The sequence below is a fragment of the Triturus cristatus genome, chromosome 3_2 (genome assembly GCF_964204655.1).
Source record: "Triturus cristatus chromosome 3_2, aTriCri1.1, whole genome shotgun sequence".
NCBI classification, from domain to species: Eukaryota; Metazoa; Chordata; class Amphibia; order Caudata; family Salamandridae; genus Triturus; species Triturus cristatus.
Window position 1 is genome coordinate 989,554,256 of NC_140584.1, and position 27,230 is coordinate 989,581,485.

Consider the following 27,230-nt stretch of genomic DNA (forward strand, 5'->3'; position numbering starts at 1 on the left):
TTCTGCTTGCGGAGCATCAACCTACCAGTGTTGGCGTCGATAAATTGTGCCTGTGAAGGCTCGAAATCCGTTTGTCCAGTGGATGGGGACTGTGTTTGGCGGACACGTGTCCGAATCTCGAACATTTTCGGCGCCGTGGGTGGCGGCAACCCAAACATGATGTTGGCCGGCGCCGAGTGTGATTTCGCAGCCTTGTGCGTGTCGGGACCCGACGTAGAGTGGAGGGTTGCCCGCTCTCTGATGCGTTGCAACGATGCTGAGACCTGTTGCACGGTGAACGCAGATGGCTCCTTGGAACCGATCGGCACCTTGGAGGTAGGCGTCGAAGCGGCATCCGACTTCTTTGCAGTCATGGGGTCATCGATCCGAAGAGAGGTATCGACGCTCGTTGGAGTCAATGACTTGGCAGGCGCCGCCGTCTTCGACGTCGACGCAGACGGGGTGGCCACCTTGACTTTGGTGGTTTGGGCCGTAATCTTCGGTGCCAGAGGCCGAGGCGCCTTGTGGGGACCGAGGGCCTTCTTCTTCGGCTCGGCACCCGTATCCGCTGCGGTGAGCTCGGCGCCGAAATCCCTTTTTGCGCGTTCGGGGCCGATGACCTTTGCCGGCGTTGGAGGAGTGAAGGGCTTCGAGGCCTTCGAGCCGATCACAACCAGTTTCACTTTCGGTTTCGATGGAACTGGTGCGATGGATGGTTTTGGTTTCGCTGAAGGGAATCCAGTCGTCTTCGATAATAATGGCTCTTGCGAAATGTTCGAGGCCGGGCCTGGAGGCGGGGCCGAAGAACCGTGAGATTGATCTTGGGTAAGGCCCGAAGGCGATCCCTCGACCCGAGCCTCATGACGACTTATTTTTCGGCCTCCGTATCGACGGGTTGGCCTAGCTCTTCGCTGGAGCTATCTTCCTCGGCCCCAAGGGCCTCATCGTAGTCTCCTACCTCTTCGACGACTTCTTCTCCCTGAAAGATCACCTCATCGTCGTCTTCCGATCGTGAGTCGTGTTTGGAAGCGGGGCTGGAGTCTACGTCTTCCACGCTCTCGGCGTCCTCGTCTTCGGTGCTAAAGATGTTGGCCGGGGCAGGCGCCGATTGCTGCGCCTCCAATCTCGCCGCCCGTTGATTCCGGAGAGTCTTCTTCGAGCAGAACCGGACACAGGCCATACATTTCGACTCATCGTGATCCGGTGAGAGACATTTGTTGCATACCGGGTGGACGTCGATGTGTGGATATTTCGCGTGGCATAAAGGACATCTTTTGAAGGGAGTCCTCGATTCCATCGTCGATCGAAGTTCGATGTTCGGACCAAGCGGATCCGAAAGCTTGAAGAAGGTGCTAAAGCACTAAAGAAACTAGTCGATACCGAACGGGAACAGTACCGACGATAACTAAACTGAATTTTCCTAACTTGAGCTAAGATAAGCACATCCGAACCCAATGGCGGAAAAAAACAATCTAAGGATGGAGAGGATGCCCATGCGCACTGTAGTCCAGGGGAGGAGCCACCTATCTCGTGATACTTCGAAGACTCTTCCAGGACAACAATGTGCAATCATCCGGACCCAACACTAGGCGGCGATCTATGCACAGATATGAATTCAGCAGCCCACATGCCTCGAACATAGTAATAACTAGGACTTTCGACAGCTGGGCGCACTCCTTATATGTTGCTGATGATGTCCACGTTGTTGGAAAAAGTAGGTGTTGCAGTAGGGTTAATCCTCCTGAGTACGAGGATAATATGCAGATTACGAGTTAGCGCTGGCCCCTGATCACAGAGGTGCGTCTCCCTTGTGCACTCGAAAAACCGGTATCCAAAATGAGTTCCTCTCTCTTAGTTCATTTGATATAACTTTATTAAACTTGACATTCGTAGTTGCATTTTATGTTTTTCATTTTTTCTCATCCATTAATAGCGATTGTTATTACTTCATAACAAGGTTTGTGAAGAACAAAAGTTTATCTATGTCCAATGCATTTCGGGCAGATTGCGTCTACTCTTCACGAGATGACTACACACGCTTAGCTTCGTTGAAATGCGACACTTACTTACTTCTAACACTGTGGCGCAGGCGTACTCGCCGTCGCCACTACATGGACCATGGACATGGACATGGACCATAGTTCCTTGGGGCAACTTGCTGGTAAGACGAGCAGAGTGCGGCCAATTGGATGTGTTGTATTGAGGCTCCCTTGAGCCATTGGGCTGACGAGCCCTGGACCAGCACCTGCGCGCCATGAGTGGTACGTTACCTGTTAATACGTTTTTGGCAGTCTACGCGGCACCCCCTTACACTCACCTACTCCCTGCTGACGAGAGGCAACTACCTCGAAACACGTGTCCAGGGATGGCTAATGCGACACTTACTTACTTCTAACACTGTGGCACAGGCGTACTCGCCGTCGCCACTACATGGACCATAGTTCCTTGGGGCAACTTGCTGGTAAGACGAGCAGAGTGCGGCCAATTGGATGTGTTGCATTGAGGCTCCCTTGAGCCATTGGGCTGACGAGCCCTGGACCAGCACCTGCGCGCCATGAGTGGTACGTTACCTGTTAATACGTTTTTGGCAGTCTACGCGGCACCCCCTTACACTCACCTACTCCCTGCTGACGAGAGGCAACTACCTCGAAACACGTGTCCAGGGATGGCTAATGCGACACTTACTTACTTCTAACACTGTGGCACAGGCGTACTCGCCGTCGCCACTACATGGACCATAGTTCCTTGGGGCAACTTGCTGGTAAGACGAGCAGAGTGCGGCCAATTGGATGTGTTGTATTGAGGCTCCCTTGAGCCATTGGGCTGACGAGCCCTGGACCAGCACCTGCGCGCCATGAGTGGTACGTTACCTGTTAATACGTTTTTGGCAGTCTACGCGGCACCCCCTTACACTCACCTACTCCCTGCTGACGAGAGGCAACTACCTCGATACACGTGTCCAGGGATGGCTAATGCGACACTTACTTACTTCTAACACTGTGGCACAGGCGTACTCGCCGTCGCCACTACATGGACCATAGTTCCTTGGGGCAGCTTGCTGGTAAGACGAGCAGAGTGCGGCCAATTGGATGTGTTGTATTGAGGCTCCCTTGAGCCATTGGGCTGACGAGCCCTGGACCAGCACCTGCGCGCCATGAGTGGTACGTTACCTGTTAATACGTTTTTGGCAGTCTACGCGGCACCCCCTTACACTCACCTACTCCCTGCTGACGAGAGGCAACTACCTCGAAACACGTGTCCAGGGATGGCTAATGCGACACTTACTTACTTCTAACACTGTGGCACAGGCGTACTCGCCGTCGCCACTACATGGACCATAGTTCCTTGGGGCAACTTGCTGGTAAGACGAGCAGAGTGCGGCCAATTGGATGTGTTAGTTGAAATGCGGTTTAACTTTACGGCGTCCTTCCATGAACGAAGCTTTTTCACTTGTAAAGCCCCTGAAGAAGGGTAATCCGAACTGAAATGAACTAAGAGAGAGGAACTAATTTTGTATACCATTTCTTAGAGTGCACAAGGGAGATGCACCTCTGTGATCAGGGGCCAGCGCTAACTTGAAATAGAATTAATAGAGCCATAGTTTGCAGCAAAACTGTGAGTTTCCACATTTCCATGTGTGAAAGGGCAGAAGGCATAAGAATAGTGACAGCTGAATTTATCAATTGGATATGGCAAATAGCATCAAGTGGTGGGTGGGAGTTTTTTAGGTGAGGAAAACCACGAATGGGAAGATGGTCTTTGGGAAAGCTACTGAGTAGGAGACCAGAAGCTCACCAGCACCATCAACTGGGGTCATACGCAATAAGTATATCATATACAAATATATCCTGCAAGGTGTATGTGTGCGCCACTATGAGGCAAGATGAATGCTGGAGATTTATGGTGAGACCACAAGACCCATACATTCTGAGCAACGTGGAGTCTGGTCTGTGGTATCCAGGGCTCATCAGGGTGTAGGCAAGGGGTAGCACTTTCCCATGCCCTTCCGAACCAGGTAATGAATAATAAATGTACCATATATTTAGTAATGAGGATTGCTGCAACATGTTTATCAAATGCTGTGTTATGTATTTGGTTGGCAAGTGTTTACCTCACATAACATGTAGTTGGTGTGTTGTAACATGATTTGGATGCATAAGCTATAATAATACTTCATAGTATTAAATGTACTGCTGAAGTAGGTACACATAAGTATGTTTTCTGGGTTTGGTAATATTTATATCGCAACTACAACGGGGTGATGTGCACAAGAGCTTTCTCAATGGAATTGTCGAAGTCAAATAGTAATTATGGGTACTGGGATATGCTTAAATGTCACTGCTTGACGGTCGCTGGTAAAGGGTGTCAACAAGCACTGGGGCTGCTTATTGAAGCGTAGCAAGTATCTGCCACCTCTTGAAAGTTAAAGTGTCTCTACGAAGGCTGTTAAAACACATTCCTTTACAGTAAATCTTAAAATGTGTTTCTACTGGTTTATATGCACAGACTTCATGCTATGTAAAAATCTCCCTGCTATACTCCTAAAACACTGCAGGAAAAAATAACCTTGACTTAAGCTTTACATTCTTTCTCCCATATTTATTTTGAATGCCCCTCTCCTGCCCTTCTAGCTTCTGCATGCCTCTTGTAGATATAGACTACTCTAAACTGGATGCTTAACTTTACCTCTCTTTATTTGAAACCATATCCCTGCAACCTAACAATATCTAATTATTCCATCGGCCATTTGCTTCTCACACAACCCCCTCTAATGATCCCACCTAAGGCATTAATGTACAACAAGGAAATGAGTAAACATGCATGGAATCGTTTTTTTGAGAGCACAAGACTAATTCCATTCACCAACTATTGACCACTAACTTTAGGCTCCCGAGTAGTGTGCTACTCGCCGAAAACCACTTCGACTCCTCGTCAGGGGTAGCAAGTGTTATATAAATGAAATTTTAAATTCAAGGGATTAGTGGGAAAGGCAGTGGAGAGGAGCCTGTGTAAATTCCATTTTGAAATGGTATCACTCAATTGTGTCATTATGACATATGTGATGTAGATTGAAAATCAAGGGTATATGGGACGTATACATGGGTGTTTTGTGTTTTAGTGAACAGAGGTGTGTGTAGCGGGGGAGTAAAACTGATTCCTTGGAAGATGGTTTTGAAAATGGAATGTTTTGAGTACTCGAGGCAGTGGAAAAGAGAGAGGGTTGAAATATATTTCAGTTAGGAGTGAGCTCGTAATATTGCGTCCCAAAAAACGATGACAGAGTGCACACCTTCCTTCCATGTTTCATAAAGCGTTCATATTTACTATGTTTTGCGTGCTAGCCCGGAATCGTGGGCTGCCCTGCCACGTAATTGTGAAATCACTGGAACAAATGGGGCGGATTAACACCCCACTCCGGACGCACAGCGTTAGGTGCATAACAAAGATGCCGAAAGTTAATCAAGTTCATCATTGCTGTTTATTTCCATTTACTCATTCCATGTATGACGATAATCATGGTTTGTTCAGTCACATATTGGACACACTATGTTCACATGAAATCCTTAATGCTGTAGACATGCCATTACAAGCCTTATTCTATAGCATAGAATGCTACATAGATTCTCCTCGATTAAATCATATTCATCACCCTGTGCATTTCGTGGCTTTCATGGCACTTCGTCAGGGGTTCACTACAAATTTAAAACATGACTGTTAGGTTAACTCTCGAGATAATTTGTATTCATCCAATTTAATAACCGATACACACCTTGTCAACAGAGCATGCTTGTGACTAAAGCTCACCCCATAATCAACCGTAAGCTGGACTTACGGTTATATTGGAGTTAAGAGATGTTTACCTTTTTACATACACTACAACTCAGTCAGTTATCATTTGATGCTTGGTGTGATCAACATGACATTTGTGGGTGGGCAGTGAATTCCATGGTTAAATGTCCAGGATAAGTGTTCGCAATACGGGGTGTTTGTACATCTTTCAATAGCGGGGATATATTATAGAGATTGAAAATGGCGTTGGAGTCCAACACATAAAAAGATAAAACACGAGTGAAACAATTGAATGACGTGAGAATCCAGGAGGGTAATACGTTCCGCATTAGCATTTTTAGAACAACATTAGTGCTTTATGGGCTTTGTATTATGATTACTGAAGGGGTGGGATCTGGAAAGACATGAGGGGGTGGGAATACAACACAGGTGTTTATAATAGAAGGAGGGAGCGGAGCATTCAGTACGTGTTTGGAAATGAGAAGAGGCAGTCATCAGGTCACTCGAGGTACGGGCTCGTGTAACTGACTTTGAAAGGAGTGATTTCAGGGATAGATAAGGGAGTTTTCACACTGTTGAGGGAATTAAGTTAAGAGTGTTTTGGGGACTAGTGGGCAACCAGCGTTAAATGAAGACTGGGGTTGTTTAACAGGAGAAATTTACTACCATGAATTCTGCGGGCAAAAACATTGATTACGGGGTGAGCTTTAGTCACAAGCATGCTCTGTTGACAAGGTGTGTATTGGTTGTTAAATTGGATGAATACAAATTATCTCGAGATGTAACCAAACAGTCATGTTTTAAATTTGTAGTGAACCCCTAACGAAGTGCCATGAAAGGCACGAAATGCACTGGGTGATGAATATGATTTAATCGAGGAGAATCTATGTAGCATTCCATGCTATAGAATAAGGCTCGTAATGGCATGTCTACAGCATTAAGGATTTCATGTGAACATAGTGTGTCCAACATGTGACTGAACAAACCATGATTATCGTCATACATGGAATGAGTAAATGGAAATAAACAGCAATGATGAATTTGATTAACTTTCGGCATCTTTGTTATGCACCTAACGCTGTGCGTCCGGAGTAGGGTGTTAATCCGCCCCATTTGTTCTCGTAATATTGCGGCCATTCCCCAAGAAGGAATGAACAACAGCTTTATTTGTAAAGATAATACTAGTGTTGAAACGAATGTATGATGTTACAACGCAAACATTTACAACGCATCCCTTTACAACGCAGTTTTTACATCGCAACATCCTTTGCAACGCATGATTTTACATCGCATGCCATCACAACGCATTTTTAGAAACTACATTTACAACGCATTCCATTACATCGCATACCATTACATTGCATTTAAGGTGAGTGTTGAATAGTGTAGGGGTAAAAATGACTATTCGCACTTCAGTGAGTGCAACAGTAGGGCAAGTGATGGATAGTGTAGGGGTTAAAATTACTATTCCCACTCCAGTAAGTGCAACAGTAGGGTAAGTGTTGGATAGTGTAGGGGTAAAAATTACTATTCCCACTCTAGTGAGTGCACCAGTAGGGTAAGTGTTGGATAGTGTATGGGTAAAAACTATGCGTTGTAGTGATATGCGTTGTAATGGTATGCGTTGTAGTGACATGTGTTGTAATGGTATGCGTTGTAGTGTCATGCGTTGTAATGTCATGCGATGTAAAGGATGTTGCGTTGTAATGACTGCATTGTAAAGGAAGTGTGATTTAATGACTGAGTTGTAAAGGTTGTTTCCCGTTGAAACACAGGACTAATTCGTTTTATGTTGTCCGACAGGTCTCCAGAAATTAGTGAATGGTCAGATGAGTGTTTTTAGATGGAAAGCATCATAACAGAGGCAGTTAAGTGTGAACAAAATATAATTGTCTCGTGAATGACCGTTTACAGTGATAAGGACGGATGGTGTGATCAAACCTTGAGGCTCCAGTGACAAGGGGAGCATCAGCAGCACTCATGTTGCTTTGTAGTGGAAGTGGTGAAAACTTGGAGAGTAGTGCATTAGGAATAATACACGTGATCCATCCTATAGCCTTACCCATATCGTGCAATATCCTAATGGCTTTTATATGTAAAAGTATCCCTGCAAAATATAGTTAGGGTTGCTCATATTTAGCACTTTAGCCATGGTGCAATCTCAGCAAATGTACACATGTGGTGGTGCTCTCTGAAGTAGAGAGAAAGGTTGATTTCTAGTGCAAAATATGGATTGGGCAAAATGACCACAGGTGTGTATACAGAAAGGTACAAAAAGCAATAAAATGCAGAGTTGGACATAAAGAAAAGTTAAGGCCACCTCCAATGTAACCAGCAGATTACAGGACCTCAGGGAAACAGTGCTTTGTCTTCATGCTCTTAAAGACACATAGTGTTGTGCCAACATGTCTTGTCCACTGGCCAAGAAAGACAAACACACTCCTTCTGCCTCGTAGCACACTGACACTCAGGATCATGGTGGTGGCCTTCCAATAAGAGGAACCTAAACTCCTCCCTCGATGATGTTGAAGGATTGCAAATTTCTGACACGCCATTGTACAGTACAGTGGCAATGAGGACCAGAAAACCCACCAAAGAGAAGCTGTGGAGAAATAATTGAAAATATACTAATCCTGGCACTTCCCCATTGAAAACCAATAACAATTAACAGAAATAAATTGAACGCCGTGGCATCAAGCTAAATAGATTAATTAACTAAGCACACCAAGAGAGGCTGGCACCAATAAGAGGCATAGGACAACAGGGCCTCATACCACAAGGAACACAGATAAGAGAAATAGCTGTTCTAGAAGGCCCACAAAACAAGACACCAACCCATCCCACACTAGGCGACCACAGAAAGTAAAACGACATTGCTTTGCACACACCATCATTCTGAAGAAAAAGCAGAATTCCACTCAGAGCAACACCTGCTTGTACAGCCTAATCCCCACCACATCACTGGGAATGAGCCAAGTGGTCTTCATACTAACACGTGCAATACTGAAAAACAGCACTGATTGCCCATACTTGTACTGTGCACTCAGATAAATAACCTACATGATTGATGCTCAGGAAGTACTTCAATTTCGTAACTGCAAAACAAAAAACAAAACTCCCCCATAAGATAGAACACTGATGGTGCAAAACACACACGCAACCATGCGAGGCTCCCTTATCAACTACGCAAAAGTGATTACATAAAGGTGGCTCTACAAACACACCACTAACCTAGAAAACCAACATATACATTTGCATTGCATATATGTTTTCATTAAAAAGAACACACAGGATAAGTGAGCACAGATTCACATGCAGTTCGACCCACAAACTGTATTAAATTATTACCATACACACATGCATGGACAGAAGATCAGGGTAAGGATAAGACACATATACACCACACCACACCACCTATACCATGATCACAGAAAAGGAGCATCTAAATACACCCCACCCCACCTCCTAACATCCCTCCTTCTAGCACATCCAAAAGTAAGACTAATTTGTCTTCAATGCACAGAATGACGAAGCAGGTCACAGTACTGATCTAGCAACTTTCTGTCACCACTCTGGAGTCCTTGAGCAGGCAACATCATGCTGTCAACAGCCCTGAGTTGGCTAAGAATAAAGGTGAGCAATAAACAGACCATTTCCCAAAGGAGTGGCCATGCCTTCGGTGAGCAGGGTCACTGGAAGCAGGAAGTCCACAGCTTTATCAGCCAGAGTGACAACAGCCAAAGGGAGAAGTCCCATCATGCAAGAGAACTGTATTCTCTCTACATTTTGTAGATTCAACATTAACATTGACCCCTTGAAATGATGATAGCCATCATCATCTTCCCAGAGTTCAGAGCAAGCAAAAAACGGCAAGGAATTAAATACACAATATGGTTAATCATGGGGTCAAGTCTGTGTTAGGACAGAGTAGCTCATGATGGTGTGTCTGGAAGTCTTTGAGGGTTTTGTTGTGAACGCCATCCTGTAAAAATAGTGATTTCCCTATTGTTAGGTCATCAAAGAAGGTACATTTGCACTTTAAAATGTTGATTTTGTGAGCACATTGATTATCTTGTCTTTGGTAGTCCAAGTGAAATGGGTACGAGAAAGGAAGAAAAGTACCCTCTATCAAAGTCGAGGGGTAATTTGGGAGAGATCACAGACTTAGGGCTATATTTAGAGTTTGGCAGACAGGATACTCCGTCAAATAATGGAAGCTATCCCATCCACAGTATTACAGATGCCATTGGCAAAAATGGGCTTGGAATACATAGAATGGATTTCTGAAATGTTTATAACCAAACTCTAATTAAAGCCCTTAGTTTTTGTCTGTTCTGTGAGTGGTAGCTCAAACGTTTTGAGTTGTGGGAGAGTGCCAGGTAACTAATGTGATGTTACAATTATTATTTGAACTGTCTTGTTCTGTTTTGTCTTCACAATGACTATAAGGATCAGCTGCAACATATGCCATGGGTTCCCTCAATTCAAGCTCCACTTCCTTGATTTCTTGTTTGGTGTTTTAGCTCAGCTATTCAGTGTTCTTAAGTGCTCGACATGCTTCATCCCAAAACTTCTACGGGTAAATTCCCAATTAATTTACAAAGAAAAGAAGGGTCTCTAGTGACAAAGGTAAAAAACTGCAGAGGGTGGACAGAAATCTGAAAAGGGATAATGTATTGAAATACGATGCACGGGATCTCAAAATGCTTGTAAAACTGGAGAGCCACATTACTGGATGGAATATGGAATACTATGAAATGATTCAATCATAGGCAACCACCAGTGAGAAACCAAATTAAGGACCAATTAAAAGTAATGTGGAATTCCATGAGGAGATTCCGGGCTGCCAGAAGTACCAATGGCAGCTGGAAACTCCACAAGGAATTCCTGCAATTTTCAGTTAAACCCTCTTTGAATAGGGAATACAAATATGGAACAGTTTTTCCTAGACCGTATTCCGCAGGAAATTCCCAATTCTGTTTTGAGTAGATGGGTGCGGGGAAGATAGGGGGGAAGTTAGGGTGAGAAGGAGAAGATGTCGCCAGGTAGTGCCCCCATGCCTCGGCTGAAGGTCAGGTGGGGGTCAGGAGACAGGTGCGGGATGCAATGCTGCCCTTTCCTAATGGTATTTTACTGGCAAGAATGTCCAGTCAGTAAAATTGGGTTCAGTGTTCCTGCACGATGAAATCTGGGTGTGGGAACCACTTGCCCACTTATAATTGTGTGGAGTTGAATTTCACAAAGGAATTCCCTTCTGCATAACTTGTAATCAGGGCCATAGAAACTCAGTAGGGGTTACCAGCTATCTAATAACAACAATTTTACTATGGGGGAAACTATAAAGAAATAAACATTTTCTGAGAAGTGGTACCTCTCTGTGTGTTCTTTCAAAGGGCCACTTTGTAATACTTTCATTGTACCTTGGTTTAGATAGATGCTTCTATCCTCGTTTTCCAGATCATGAATGTTCCTCAAATGTGGCTCTTCCTCAGTGTTCTGAATTAGATTTTCTGGTTTAAAAGATGAAAAGACATTTTTACTGTAAATTATATTTTGTGTGCGAGTAACACTGAAGCTCACCTAAAATGAAGTTCCAAATGTATTCACCTGAGAGAGAGACATTCTTAAGTATTAGAAAGAATAAATCTGAATCCTGATTTGTAACATATTTTTCAATATAAATTATTTACATAATTTTCTACAGCTTAGAGATCTTTGACAGGAAAAACAGAACAACAAACACAGAAAAAACAGATCGATGGATAGCCCTAGCACTTAAAGATAATCCTATGATATTTCAGTTATTGGGCGACCTCTCCATAGCAAAGTAACCACAAGAGACTTCTCTGCTAGGAACCGGTCACTGTGAAATTCCTGCAGAAAGTTATTGATGAATTAATGAATATAGTTTTCCTTAATTTTCCACAAAAAAATTTAATTTCAAAACTTGTATTACAACACACTCCAGGACATAGATGCTCTAGATGATATCTGTCCTTTTCTTTGCCCTTGAACATTTTCCACCCCTGTCATCATTTTCCCTTCCACAACAGTAGTCACGTTATGCCACTCTAGGCACATGAATTGTGGAGTTAACTGTGGCCCTACTCTCATATTTGTATCAGGTCTGCTTAGACCCATGTATTTGTTACTTTATTTTTTAATGCAATAATTTCATGTACTGTAAACTTTGTGAAAATGTCCTCATTCTGGGGTCCCAAATAACCCATCATCCATTGACCTGTTGTGGTAAGTACATGAGAACAGTCATTCAGTGTGTCGTTCCATGGACAGGTCAGATCTTCGTCAGTGCCCACACACCCAATATGATCAGTTTAGCTTTGGTTAGTGTGTGACTTGATCATGTATCTTTGCAAGTATATGGTATTTCTATAGTGCAACCCTAGCCAAAAGGCAGTGGTGTGCTGTACATGGTCAAAGACAAGCTTAAAGTCCGTGAGAATAGGAAAGAAAGCTGAACTATTGACATTCAATGCATTGTGATATAATGTTCTTTTAAGAGGGGAGTCTTTGATCCTTTCCTAAACTGTAACAGCATTGGGGCGTCCCTGATGGATACGAGGATGTTGTTCCAGATTCTGGGTGTATAGGTGGAACAGTATTTAAAAAAAACAAAAAAACATCCAAAGTTGTTACAAAAGATAGGTAAAATATCACTGGAAGGAAGTCATGTACACTCATGGGTAATGTTAAATATGATAATCTCTGCATGGTGAGTAAAAGATAATTGGCGGCAACATAAAAAGATGTAAGTACAAGTAAAAAAAGTAAACAAACTTACTTGTATCCGGATGCTCATTACACACGGCCATTTTGCTTATTTACTGATCTATTTATGCTTTCAGTCTGCTTTGTATTTAACTCGGGCTTACTACTTTTGATGTAGTTGCCTATTGCCTTTTACTCACCATGTGGGGATTATCACACTTAAAATTGCCTATGAGTGTCCATAACTTCATTCCAGTGATATTTGAATTTTTTTTTGTAATGCTACAGAAATGTTGTTTTAAAATACAGTTTCGGGTTGCATTCGATGATTGACACAGAGACTTGAAAAAGTCGCTGTGTGACGAAACGTGTCGGCTGCCATTTGACGTGCAATAAAGTTCACAATCAAGGTATATGTGAAATACTGCTGTAAGCTTTGGCACTAAACAGCTTGTGTAATTTTACATATGGGTCTTTTGTGTTTGTGTGCTTTGGTATAGTTGTTTTCTAATTTCGGGATTATAAACCTTTTGGTTCTTGATCTTTATACACCCTAAGGTAGCAGGGTGTAGGTACCATGATAGCACCATCGTCTACTACAGGTCATAATAAGATACTTGACCCCTAAAATGTATGTTCAGAATGTCTGACTGCTCGACCACAGGTACCAAAATATTTGTGGAAGCAGTGGCAGCTGGCATGGTTCGCAGGTGGTGGGGAGGGTGCAGTAAAAATAAAAAAGAAACACTTACCTTGCCGCACTGGTCCCGCGTCTCAGCTCCTGCTCTCCGAGACACAGGAAGCACAGAAAAGGCTCCCCTGAACAATCACAACGTTGCAATGCAGCATTGTGATTGGTTAGCACCCTGGCTCCCCTGACCAATCACAACGCTGCCATGCAGCATTGCTGAGATCTTGAAGTTGAACATAGACTGCTTTTTCAATGACCTTGCCGAGAAATGATAGATGAGTGATGGGCGGTCATCAGGGTTAGTGTAGGTTTCTTTAGGATTGGGAGGATCTAGCCTATGAGTGCTTCTGGGAAGATGCCTTGAGTGATGGAGGCACCTACAACGGTAAATAGGGATAAGAGAACGTCCCCAGCAAGTGCTCTCCTTAAGAACAATGGTAAGACCTCATCTTCCGAAGAAGTGGCTTTCAGGGACTGGAGAATGCCAGCCAGTTCTGGGCGAGAGAAAGATCTTTGAAGGCTGACCATTGCGGTATTCAACAGGAAGGTATAGTTGTGAGAGATAAAGCAGGCTTATAATCATCACTGGGCTGTGTAATTAATCTGGCACAGTGGTAATCCAATCTAGGGTATCAGTGGTTTGCAATGGCTTGTTTGTAATGTTGAGAAGACAAGATCAAGGATGAAGCATTTGGAGTGAGTTAGTTGTGATACATGCTGTACTATGTGGATTGTATCAATGAGGTTGAAGTGGTGTCTCGTGTTTTTTTTAGCTTGCATATGCATGTTGCATGTCAGGAAAATGTATGCCTGAAGTAGCTGTTTAGTACTATACAAATAGACTATACATTCTTTTCATTCTGTAAGTATTCTCAAGAGAGGAGTTCCTTAGGCCCAATGCCATGGATCTAGAGACTGCTCCTATTGGATAGACTAGTAGTTTCTTTATTTTACTCCGATCCTTCTTGCCATTGTGCTGAAGCTTGACGCAAAATCATGTGACACTAAGAATACTTTACTCCCACATTCCTTCCAGCACTGGTCAGATAATGTAGGGCAATTCACGTGTAGTTGGGCAGATGTTCATTATGAATGCATCACAATTTTATAGGCCTCCATATTTTGAATGAAAGCGGTACTTTTATGTATGTGTACCCAATTCCTTTTTTCTAACCAGGATCATCAAGCTATTTTCTGTTCAAATTATTACGCAATTTAATCAGAGGACCACTATAGAATAGATTAAGTATTTTGCTCTCTTGAACTGACTCCCCGTTCTGCTTCTCGTGGGTTTGCATCTCTAGTTTTGTCTTGTATTTCCTGAGATGTCCTAATGCAAAACTCTTATCAACTCACCCTCACTTCCGATGCAGCCCCTCTTGCAGAGTTGTAGTCATGCGGCATTTTGAGTTCATTTAGAAGTACAAAGAAAAGGGAAAATAGTATGTCAGCTCTATTATGATGGCATGCATAGCCCTTCTTCCCTGTAATGTGTTCTGGGAACGATCCCGATGAACTTGTGTGAGAAAGTGCTTCATTTGACATGGTTAGCCCCCACTTTTTGCCTGGTTTTGATGTGGTTTCAATTGCACTGCACAGGGTCCCTACCAACCAGGTCCCCTGTGCTAGTGCTTTTTCCCTAAAACATATCCCCATTTGGTACTTCAGCCTCCCTGCAAGTCCCTAGTACGTTGTACCCCGGCTATCTAAGGCCTGGGAGCTGAAGAGGGTCCTCTGGTACCAAACAACTCCTTGTAATAAATCCACACTGATGCCAGTGGGAGATTCATTAAAACATGTACACAGAGGTGCCCCCTGAAAACCTACCGACCATGTTGTGGTCTGTGACTGGCTTTAGGCAGCCTGCCACACACAGACATGTTACTGGACCCCAGGGTGGAGAGCCTCTGCTCTCTGGAACCAGAAACAATGCACATCCTAGCAGAGGTGTCACACCTCCTCCCCCAGGATGGCCAGTATTCGAAGGGGAAGCTTCAAAAGCCTTCAGCCTTTGTAAGGCGACCCTGAGCCTCAGCTGCTAGCAGCAGATGGCAGCCACCAGTTTACACCCCCACTTTGGGCAGGAAAACCGATAGAAAAATCAAGAAGAATAGGAGGTATGCCACCTCTGCCAACTCCACCCCTAAGGTGGGGGGGAGGGGGTGAGGTGAAGCACATCGTTCAGTCCCCGCCATCTTGATGATGGGGGCACCACTTCAATCAGGGATATGTCTATGACCCCTCCCACAGAAGAGTGGCAATAGAGTGTGTAGTCACCCCAGGTACGTTGTCCATTGGCCCTACCTGCTACTCTCCTTAAACCGCCCCTAAATTTTGTATTTCGAGGCTACCCTCAGGCCTGGAAACTAGATCTGCGACGTTCTAAGATGAAAGAAGACATCACTGCACAGAACACTGAAGACGACGACTGCCTTGGCCCCAGCCCTACCGGCCTGTCTCCAGCTTAGACGAACCTGTGCCCTGTCATGCAGCCATTGACCTCTGAAAACCCTGGGAGGATAGCTGCCTTGGAAAAAGACTCCAATCTCCAATTTCCCGTGGACAGTGGACCCGTCCAAAAGAACTCTAATCCAAGGGCTCTGGATCCAGCTGGAACTGCGACTCCTGCCCACTCTGCACAAGACGCCCACGGCCCGAGTCTGAGTGGCTGACCTGTCCAGTGAAGTCTTCTTAGCGATCCTGACCACGAGTCCAGCGATCCGGACCTCTCCTGATATCCACGACGGCACCTCCAGCGTGAATCCAGAGGCTCCCCATGACAGCGACTGGCTGAGGTAAGAAGACTCCGACGTCGAAAGGCATCCCTGAACTCGAAGCTCCTGAGCCTTGATGAGCTGAACCGACAGTGCCCATACGACCCACTACACCTCTACTTACCTCTGCTGTCATTGGTCTTCCTTCTGCAACCTCCAGTGCCACGCCTGCAGCCTGTGTTTCGACAAAAGAATCCTCATTGAAGAGCACTTGGCACCTGATGCAGAAATTGCACTCTACACACGGACGCACCTCTGCCGCTGGTTCTGTATGTTTAGTGCAGCTTTGTGGCCCCTCCGTGCTTAACCCAACCCCCAAAGCTCGGACCCTGCAACAGATCTACTTACCTGCAAGCAGTGTGGCTTAAAGCACCCCCAGTCTCAATTGAAACGCATTGGGTCGAACTCAGATTTTGACCTCTGCACCCTGCCGTCCCTGTGCCACTGGTGGTGCAGTTTAGGTTCTCACCTGACACTTGCCCCTTGCTGACCTTTGCTCCCGAAGACTGAAACTGTAAGTGTGATACTTACCTGTTTAACCGCAAAATTATTTTCCCCATGGTATAATATTGAACTGTTCAGAAATTGTTTTAAGTGCCGACTTTTAAAAGTGAAAAGTATTTTTATTTAAAAATGTTCTTACCTTATTACGAAGGTCTTGGTCTTAAAATAAAACACAAAGTATATTTTTCTAAAGTTGGTGTGGATCTCCTTTTTTAGTCGTGTGTCCATTATTGGTCAAAGTTGGGTGATAAATGTCTTACACTCGTCTGTGTTAGGCCTAAGGGCCCACACTACCACTAATAGAGCACTTTGGGTTTTACATTGAGTCCTGTACACTTTTGGGGAACCTCTGAACTATGCGCATGGTATAACCACCTAGTGGGCATACCAAATACAGAGCCAGCTTCCTACAACTTGCACTTCTGTCCCCATGTACGAGAGAGGCGTTTTTTTCCTCACTGCCTTAACGATTCTACATTCCAGTTGGCAGGAGAATAATTTAATTACATAAATAGTTTGTCCCTCACTGTACTTCGCTTAGGGCGTGATGACCACACTTGGGCGGGCTCCACAACCAATGAGAAGCAATACCAAATGGTGCACGAGCCAAGAATTGGTATCCCCAGGTGCTGGCTTCTCAGGTATCTGTCTGCTTTGAAAGTTAACCTGCTTCACTCAGCCCCACTGCCATCAACCATCCCAGATTGGCTGCCAGCTGGGCATGTTCTCTCCCACTGAGATCTCTCTATTTTACTGGTGCCAAGTTGCTTTCATTCAGACCAGCTGAGTCTACATTGTTCAAATAAGTGTCTGTTGTAGGTGATGGTCAAGGTATATTTCTTAGCGAATGACAGGCGAAGCCAGAGCATAGTAGACTCAAGTTTATTTCCTCAGGTGTGTGCGGAACCAGACTCCTTCCTACATTGAAACTGGAAATGAACAGAGACTTGACTTTCAGGCCAGAAGCCTTTAACACCACTTAATATAGGACAATGGTGATTGTTCTTATCAAACAGCTGCACAAATGGGGCAGCTGTGAAAGATCATAATGGATTTTTTTATTTTAGGATTTCAGTCCAAATGTAAGGTTATGTTAGGAAAGGCAACATTTATTTTTTGATAATCTGCCCTCAGAGAACTAGTCTAATGATAAACTTCCCGGAGCAAGGAGTACCTCTGTATAAAGCCATACCTACAAACCCCCGAACCCTCCTAGTTTTGGTACAGTTGCCTCTCCCATAGTCTCCTCTTACCCCACGGCGTCAGGGCATAATGTTTGAATGCCATGATTGCTGTTAAATAGGTCTTGAAGTTCTATGCAGTTATTGACATGTCATATAATATGTGTACTACTCTTGTCATGGGCTTCAGTGCTCAAACTCCTCGGGCATGTGTCTCATCTATCGTGTGTAACACTTTTTAGTCTCCTTTTTTTCTTCTCTTGAAAATAATAAAAAGAAATAAAAACATTAAATAAAAATCTGTCTTCACTGTACCATGCCAAGCTTGGGGGAAATTCAGTCAACTCCCTATTTGCCTCAAATGTCATTGAGGTCTCTTATTGTAATTCAGATTAAAGTATTTAAAGGGCACATGGATGTCATTTTATTTTACCATGTTTATAATTCCTGGAAATAGCTTTGCCTCTAGTTTTCGTTTTATACAACTACACACCCGTGCCTTTCTGTGAATATTCTATATAACAGCAAGCATCAGAAAGAACCCCACTGTTCATAATTCATGTACTTGATTAAAGACATGTTAAGCACTGTCCTTCCCACCTTTCTGGATAAATGGTAATTGATACATGGTGCTCTTAGTGTGGTGATGTTCTCATCAACCCAGAGTTCCTTTCCTTTTTTGAAATAAGTATGACCCTTGCTCATCACACTTGTTGCCACGCCCCGGTTCAGCAATAATATTTGCAGTGTTCTTTTTTTTCACAATACATAAATGTAGCAGAACTTATTTTTAAGGCAAAAGAACATAGAGCACTGATGCTTCTGCAATACCTGCGTCTTTCAGAATTGGAAAGAACAAAAGGTTTGTGCAAGGCGGTTTTGTGGGAATACAATCCAGATGATCCAATCCGATCAGCTGATGTTCTGAGTCTTAAACTTGAAGTTGCCCCAAAACACTAACAATGACAATACTTCCCAATATGGAACACATCCTGATTGGGTCTGGTTACCAACTGCTCAGAGCTAAATGTAAGCTATGAAGACTCAATAGTGGCAAAAACCATTACAACACATTGAAAAATCTGATTCCCCCTAAAGCAGATGCCCTACATCAAACAGTATGATGTAGGGCCCTAGGGTAGGGTCACATTCCTAAGACGGACACGTCACTATGATGAGGGTTGCCTTTGCCACTTGCTAAGCCATAGGTGAATCTGCGCCTATTTGTTTGAGGAGGACAGTTACTTATGGATTTACAAAAGAGAGGCAGGGTAATGTGAACAATGAACAATAAGAACACACCAACTGCAGTGTTAGTGGATTCACTTAGGTATAAATATTAAATAAAACACGGTTCAATAGAGTTGCAGCCACATTCAAAAAGGTGGCCAATAGTAGGTGAAAGGAAAGTGAGGAGAGTTACACTGCCACCTCTGTCCCTTTTCTGAATGAATAAGCTGTTCAGAAAATGTATTCCTGTAACTGTGACCAGTCATGTACTCTGTACTTACTTGTTGCATTATCTTTGCTTTCTCTTTTCTCAGAGCCGAGATGGTCAGCAGTAAACATCTCTACATCTTCTTTAATCCTGAATGGAATTGGCAATATATCAGCATGCCCTGCTACAAAAGCAATCCATTAAATATTAAATGGCAGAATACTGTAATTGAATGCAAAAAATCTGAGTTACTCATTCATACTAAAGGTCACACTCTAATAGTGGGGAAGACTAGACAGTGAGTTTAAGGAGTTGCCCCCTTTGCTCAAGCCACAACTGATTGTTCCTCCTGGTCTCTCTGTAATTTTATTCTACTTGAAAAGTAACTTCAAACAAGTCTTGGAGCTATGGACACTTCGACAAAAGCATCTCATAGCTACTTGGGACAGTAGGACCCATGCCTTTCTTATGCTCCTGTCAATGTGGCACAGAGCACTCAAACTTGATTTTGCTGTTTATAAATTACCAGATCCCTCAACCTCATCCTGCAGCTCTCACATTCTACTGCAATACAATGTGTGCGGAGTTTGTGATAAAGGGTTTGTGGTGGTATCAGGAAGTGAAAAGAATCAACTCATGACAACTCTATGGCATTTATCATTGTACAGTGATACAGGAATGGCACTTACAGAGAACCTGTTCGGCTTGTCATTCACCAGGCTTTACCTAAATTGAACTGGTCTCTTGGCACTATATATAAGATGCATATTGTTTTTCAGTATAATTGTACTCAATTTATCAACTCTGGAGGATGAAAGACTGAGTAAACCTGCAGAAATTCAAAACTGTGGTCACGGGGTCAAACGTAGTGTGAAACCTGGGATCTGAATCTCAGACTCTGACTCAGACTTTCAAGTTAGATTTCTAAATACAGAATCAGGACGCTGGCTATTTGTCGTGCTACAAGACTACAGGTGTGTGTTACTCGATCTTCAATAAAAAAAACTAATTAACATTATTATTTGTATCTGTGTTATTGAGGGAGTCTCAACTCTGAGACAAATAAGGATCACTCAAAACTGCAAGGGGTTGGAATACTTGAGCAATCAACTCCGAAAGAACTCTAAAAACAAAGACTGCACTTACTGTAAACTCACTACCCAATATCCTGTGAAAGAACAAGGAAATGGGATTTTGCCGCAGACATTTAGTTGCCTACTGTGTCGAAGATTTGATAGGGAACAGAAGCGTACCGGGAAATAGAATCAATGGTACAATCCTGGTGAGACATTGTTTCAGTAACCTGGCAAACTGAATAAGGTTCAGTGCCTTCTGAAGAGGATAATGGTTAGGTATGCTATGGGGAGATTCTGTAGTGTTCTACACTGTGGTTGTGCAGTGGATTGTGCACAAATACTGCCCTTTTTTGTAGCATGTTTCTTCTGCTTTAGGGAATCGTAACACAAATGTACCTTCTTCTGTAGAAACTCTATAGCGGGCAATGTTCTACTGCCCATTTTTTCTCACTTCGAACTAAATAATGCTCAACTTTTGCAACTATTATTTTACTCTCGATTTCACTAGGAGGCTACCCTGAAACCAGATGCTCAGAGACAGAAATTAAGCATAATATTTCAGCAGGTAGGAAGGTACCAGAAGCTATCATTGTCCACAACAAGATGCAGCAATGTGCTGTACTGATGAAAGTGTCAAGAGGGGCGGGCAAGAGGGGGGAATTCACATGACCCTGAAGGAGAGAAAAAGGCAAAAAATGGGGCTGTGGTACACAGAATTACACATCTACCATCTCACTCACTTTTAATTGCTGCTTCCCTACAAGCATATGGATGAGAATTGGTTTGCCTCATACATATAGCTTCGCCCTCACAGCTATAATCTGAATCATTATAGGATTCACTGCAGCAAAGGGAACACTCCATATGTGTTGTAGATATCCATCAAACTAGCATCATTAGCATGTTACCTAAACTCAGGTGCCGGCTGCCTTCTTGTTCGTGGGCGCCATACTGGTCCATTAGACCCAAATCCAGCTCATGTTCCATCTTCAAAACATCCTCAGAAGTGCGAAGAGTATAACCTGTGAGGCAAGCAGACCATTACTGAGGCACGGGGTGAACAAAACGGGTGAATAAATGCACTTTAAAATGACAACTATTCAAAGATGTGAGAGGTCTTTTGAGTTGTGTTAAAAATGTGAATGATTCAATGTGGACGGACAGTGCTGCGTGATTCCTAATAAACAACAAGTGGCGGACAGTGTGGAGGGAGCGAGGCCTGGTGCTGATCTCCAAGGTCCCGGGCACCCACCGCCATCTAGCCCCATCCTGACGATCCTCCTGCACTCTTGCGCCCCCCATTTGATACTGCCATATTGGTGCTGGGTTTCCGTGAACACCGGAAGGGAAATTTAAGATGACTGCGGGTGCTTATGAAGGGCCAGAAGAAATAGTCCAGCGAGTGCCGTACTTTGTCCCGGCCTTTCACCCTGCTTGGACATCTGGGGGCCACAGGTGGGACCAGCGAGTGTGTGGTGATCTGAATGGAGACGCCTGCTCGGAAGACGCTGGCCGGGGTCAGCACTGGGAGCCAGGTCGGACATCGGTGGCGGCTCCGTGCTGAAGGTGGACCACGATACACAGAGGTATCAAGCAACTAACTGGACTGCGGGGCCCTTCTGGCACTGGGGGTACGGGGTTTCCCCTTTCCCGTTTCCTCCTCCCGCTAGTCTGGCCTGTGCGGTGTGCTCCTGTAGGAAGGGTGGAGATTTGGAGTTGCCATGCCCACCTGGGCTGGGGCTGGGGCCTTTGTCTCTATTCTCGTAGTGCTTCCCTGACATTGATGTGGTTTGCGGACGGAGGGAACCTGTGGGCGTGAGGAGCCCGCTGGCAGCTGCACCAAGACGCAGGCTACGGGGGGGCCTGGGACTGTGATGCTGCCCGGCCTTGGATTCCCTTGTGTGGCTTGGTCTATGGTCTCTCCTACATGCTCGGCGGGGCACAGCTGCTTGCATACTTTGTGGCCTTTGCTGGAATTTGGGCAATCAGGGTTTCATAGTGTGGGGTGACATTGGAGACGACTGCATCTGCCTTGGCTGTTGCCCCCCCCCCGTTCCGTGAGTTACTGAAGCTATGAGAGGAGAAGGGCGTGCATTGAGGTGGGTGGGTCATCCTTTGCTTCCCTACTTGGTGCAGGTGCGGATCTGTGATCCTCCCTGGGACCTGAGCTGGAACTATACAATGCCTGGTTCTGGGTCTGGCCCTCATTGGGGATTCTGTCCCCCTATGTTGTGATTCCCCAGGTCGCCAAGGGCAGGCATACTAAAGGAAGGGTCCTCTCTGGTGATTCCAGGACTACTACTACTACTACTTCTACTACAATGGAACCCGTGGAAGATGATACCGGGAGTTTGTCTAAAGGCCTGGGATGCTCCTGTGGCTACACTAGTCTATCCATAGGGCTATTAAAGACACTAGAGAAGTCCTAGAACTCAACATGGACACTGTTGTAGCGGACATTGGCATTCTATGTGATAATTAACCAATCACTGGAATTTGTGTAGTGCTCGGCTGCTTCAGTGCAAGCATCCCGGTGTTCAAAGCAGGGACTGACAACAGGGCCAGGTAGTCAAGTCTAGATTTGGTCAAAAAGCCAGGTTTTTAATTCTTTCCTGAAGTGGTGCTCGGACTTGGTCAATACTGCGAAGGATCTGCCACCTTGACGGATTTTGGAAAACCTGGAAATGCGTATAAGTCGGAGTCTCTGCAATCTCTCCTGTTGGTACTGGCAGAGATATTTCTCAGGTAGCGAGGACCTTTGTCTTCTAGGGCTCTAAATGCTAGGGTCAGGGCTTTAAACTTGATCCTCTTTGCTACAGTAAGCCAATGAAGCTGCCTCAGATGTGGCGAGATATGATGCCTGGCAGCCTCATTCTGTATAATCTGAAGCCTGTGGATCAGATAATCCGGTAGACCCAGATACAGGCTGTTCACGTAGTCCAGATGAGATGTTACAAGAGGGTGGATTACTGTTTTACAGGTCTCAGCTGAGAGCAGGTGTGTCAATTTCCTAACTGATCTGAGCTTCAGGAAGCAAATCAAAGTGATCTGCCTGTTCTGGGAGGCCAAGGAAAGATCACCGTCAAACAAGATCCCCAAGTTTCTGAATGAAGAGGCTAGTACCGGGGGTGGGTTCAGTTTGATCGGCCATCAGAGGCTTGCAGGGGTGGGGGCTTTTGGTTGAAGATGTTTTGTCTGTATTCAATTTTAAAAAGTTTGAATCCATCCATTTGACAATGTCTTTTAGGCAGTAGGTCGCTGCTGAGTGATCTCGGAACGAGAACAGCAGTTGAGTGTCGTCTGTATAGGAGACTACCTTCACTCCCCAAGATTCAATAAGAGTGGGCAGTGGAGCTAGTTGGAGGTTAAAAAGCAGCGGGCTCAGTGTGGAGGCCTGAGGTACCCCACAGATGAGGAATTTAGACAGGGAGGGGAACGGGTGGAGAAAAAACACACTGAGAGCGCTCTTCCAGGAAAGATCGGAACCAAGACAGAACTGTACCCTGAAAGCCAAGAAGGATTAACCTTTTTAGCAAGGGGGAGTGTGCCACTGTGTCGAATGCTGCTGACAGGTCTCATAAAACCACCATGGAGGAGGCGCCACAGTCCATCGTTTCTCTAAAGGACTCAGATACTTCCAGTAAGGCTGTCTCCATGCTTTATCCCGCACGGAAACCAGACTGTGTGTCATTTAAAAGGCTGTTTGCCTTGACAAAGGAGGAGAGTTGGCTGTTTACCAACTTCTCCAGGATCCTTGCGGGAGCAGGCAGAAGTGAGATGGGCCTAAATTTGCTGAGCACGTTTGGGTTCGCATTGGCTTTTTTTTTTCCAAGAGTGGCAGCAGGAATGCCGTAGTGGGCTCCTGGGAGGTATGGAATTTACATTAGTCAGCATCTACACACCCAATACCGAACAGGCTCAATTCCTGGACAAGAATTCCTATGTAGCTGCATTACACATGGCAAGGGCATTGATTCTTGGGGTGATTACAATGGGGTTGTTGATCTTTAGCTGGACCACTCACACCCTCTACTGTCAAGCACTCCAACGGATCACCTAGTGAGAAAGTTTGGTGATTGGCAGAGACACTGGGGGCTTGTGGATAACTGGCTGGTGACCCCCCGCAAACCCGCGACTAGTCCTACTTCTCTGCACTGCATGAGCTTTATGTCTGACTCGATGCCTTCCTCTGTACGTCAGATGTACATATAGCAATTGCCCATTCTGAATATTTGGTCAGGACGATATGAGATATCGTTAACACTTGAAGATTGAGAACCTGAAATGTTTTTCGCCACACTATAGGGGAGGGCAACCGGAATTATGTAGAAGTGAATACTTGTATGGCCACCTCCACATTGCTGGAATGGGATGCCTTTAAAACAGTGATCAGGGCGCAGTGCATTGCAGAAGTGGTGGACGTTAGATGCACGTTAGTGGACGAGATTAAAGCCCAAGAACGGATACTCAAGAGTTGTAGAAAAAGATAGACCTAGGAACGCACAGGATAAACGTGTGGAGGGAGTGGCTAGTGGAGAGGGTTGAGCACATCCAGTGCTTTGATTATAAGGAATACATGGTGAAAACGCACGCTGAGAGGGACAAATAAGGGGACATTGAGGGCTTGGCGGGCTAACGCCTCTAAAGAGGGTTAGCATATTCTGGAAATTGACAATAATGTGGGGTTCTGGGTCTATGGGCAAGGTGGTATTATTTAGGTTTTTAGGTGCTATTACACTGATTTGTATGCCAGTGCTTGTCAAGATAACTGGCTGGGGTTCCATGACTTTTTTTTTACACCTTTTGCCCGCAGACTCTTACTCCTGAGGAGAGCGTAGAATCGGGTGGCGACTTCACACCTCAGGAAATTGTAGTGGCTGTTAAGGGAATGGCCCGGGAGAAGGTTCCAAGCAGTGATAGACTCCTGGTGGAGTGATACGCTACTTATCTTGAGCTCTTAGCACCGCGACTGGTGTAGGTCTATAGGGCAGCGCGAGGCGGTTACTCCTTACCGGCATCACCTAGCAATGCACTGATAGTATCCTTACTTAAGTCTGGTCATGATCACCATGATGTCAAGGCATACCGGCCACTGTTGATGTTAAATGTTTATTACAAAGTGCAGAGTAGGGAACTGGTGACTCGCCTAATGCCTTACATGCTTCATACACACGGACCAAGCTGGTTTTATACCTGCCTGGTATACTGCAGTAAGTATCCAGTGGTTGGTACCCATGTTACTGAATGCCCCAATATCACCATGGACGCACTGGTCATGTCTGTAGACCTGAGAATACTTTTGACAGCCTGGACTAGTCCTATTTGTTATCTGTGATGGCGTGTCTGGGGAGACGAGTCTTTCATATGCAGGGGTGCCCAGCTGCAGTAAAGTGCACCATATGCGTTCAATATGTTGCTCTCACCGAGGGATATGTGCTCGGACCCTGACAGGGCGATGCGACTCCTAGATCGCTTTGGGACAGTATCAGGTGTAAAAGTTAAGTGACAGAAAACTAGCTTGTTTTTTAACCGACCTGGTCTGGATGCACCTCCCGCTATTCAGGAGGTGGCGTGGGAACGCACCTCATTTAAATACCTGGGTGTCCATGTGTCAGGAACGGTGGCTGATCTGGTAGAGGGCAACGTTGGGGCAGCAGTGGCCTCCCCAAGAGCGACAAATTGGGAAGTAGATTTCCTACTCATTGATTTCTTATGGTCCACTGGTAGACGTCTTGCTAAACTATAAGGCCCGTAACAGGGGGTGGCCTGGCGGCCCCTGATTTAAAATCCTACTATTTAGCAGCATAGCTCTAGTGGGTTGTGCAGTGACTGTATACAGTAGGAGGAGGGGGTGGACCGCCTGAAATATCACTGATTGCGGTGACTTGCCAAATTCATATTGGAGCCACGTTGCGCAATGATGACACAGGGTGACTTGTGGGAAGTTGCCAAGTACTGTTGGACCCGATGGTTGCAAAAAACAAAGGTGCAGGGCCCCTATTTGCCCAATATATAATTGTGTTGGCTGTCTGCCCTTCTCCCGATGCATCACCGCAGCAGGTTGGGAACAAGGGCCGCGCAGGATATTCATAAGATGGGAGATGTGTATAGGGCAGGAGAGTTCCTTTCATTTGCTGAGTTGCAGGCCAAATTTTCCATTCGGGAAGGTCACTTCTTTCTGTACGGGGCACCAGCAGCGGCTCTTAAACGTTGTAGGGCCGGTGAGCTGGTCGGGCCGAAGACACATATGGTTTGCCATCTCATTTGATCCTACTTAGGGGAGAATAAACTTGTTTCGGGCCTCTACCGGACCGTGAGAACTGACATGGACGCACCTTTTACCGCACTGAAAGTCACATTGGAGGAGGACTTGGAAGCGCCCATTGAATATTATGCCTGAAGGGGAGATCTTGATCATATGCCCACAGTCTCTAGAAATGCGAGATTTAAGCAGATGTAGAGCCTTTGGGGTGGGGATGCTGCATATGGTTTGGGACGGCCCATGGCTGATGGTGTATTGGAGGGCTGTTGCTACTCTTATCAATAACGTCACAGACTGTAACGTTTCCGAGACACCCCATAAATGTCTGCTGGGACTTTTCCTGCACCCTGCTAAATTCAAGTTGATGTCCAAATTTATAGACTTAATCCTAGCAAAGAGACATATCACTCCTAAATGGAAATCAGCATAAGGCCCTATGGTTGCTGCTTGCACGGGTCTCCTGGAACACATGCCCGAGTTCATTCCCCTTCTCCGTGGGTGCTGCGAAATATCAGCAGGGGCCCATAGAGCAGGTGGCATATACTAGCGCTCTGACTGCCCTCTGCCCTACACCATTCTTGTACACCAAACTGGACGTAGAGGCGGTGTTATTGCGGAGGTGAGCAGTGTTGGCATTGATGTTGGGTCAGTTAGACCGTAGTTGTGGTCAAAGGAGAATGAGGTGGATGCGTATATCCATTGTAAGTCCTTACTCTACCAGATATTTGATGTCTGTGGCCTACAAGTCTACTTCTGTCTTTGTATTGATTTGGAAAATGACAATAAAGTTTGTTTTAAAAAAAAAA

At 45.0% G+C, this 27,230-nt stretch overlaps 1 protein-coding gene across 4 annotated transcripts in view; it reads right to left on the reverse strand.

Annotated features, from left to right (window-relative positions):
* Positions 1-27,230, reverse strand: part of LOC146858944 (uncharacterized) — a 165,602-nt gene that overhangs the window by 66,823 nt on the left and 71,549 nt on the right. For 2 of the 4 annotated variants that reach the window (XM_085649589.1, XM_085649590.1), the window contains exons 5-7: positions 21,071-21,184; positions 19,160-19,267; positions 11,190-11,279 (exon numbers count right to left, since the gene is read on the reverse strand). In XM_085649589.1, coding sequence (XP_085505715.1) covers positions 11,190-11,279; positions 19,160-19,267; positions 21,071-21,184 — 312 coding nt within the window. Of the gene's footprint in view, positions 1-11,189; positions 11,280-19,159; positions 19,271-21,070; positions 21,185-27,230 lie in introns of all 4 variants that reach the window. The other 2 variants (XM_085649587.1, XM_085649588.1) reach the window with 1 other exon arrangement.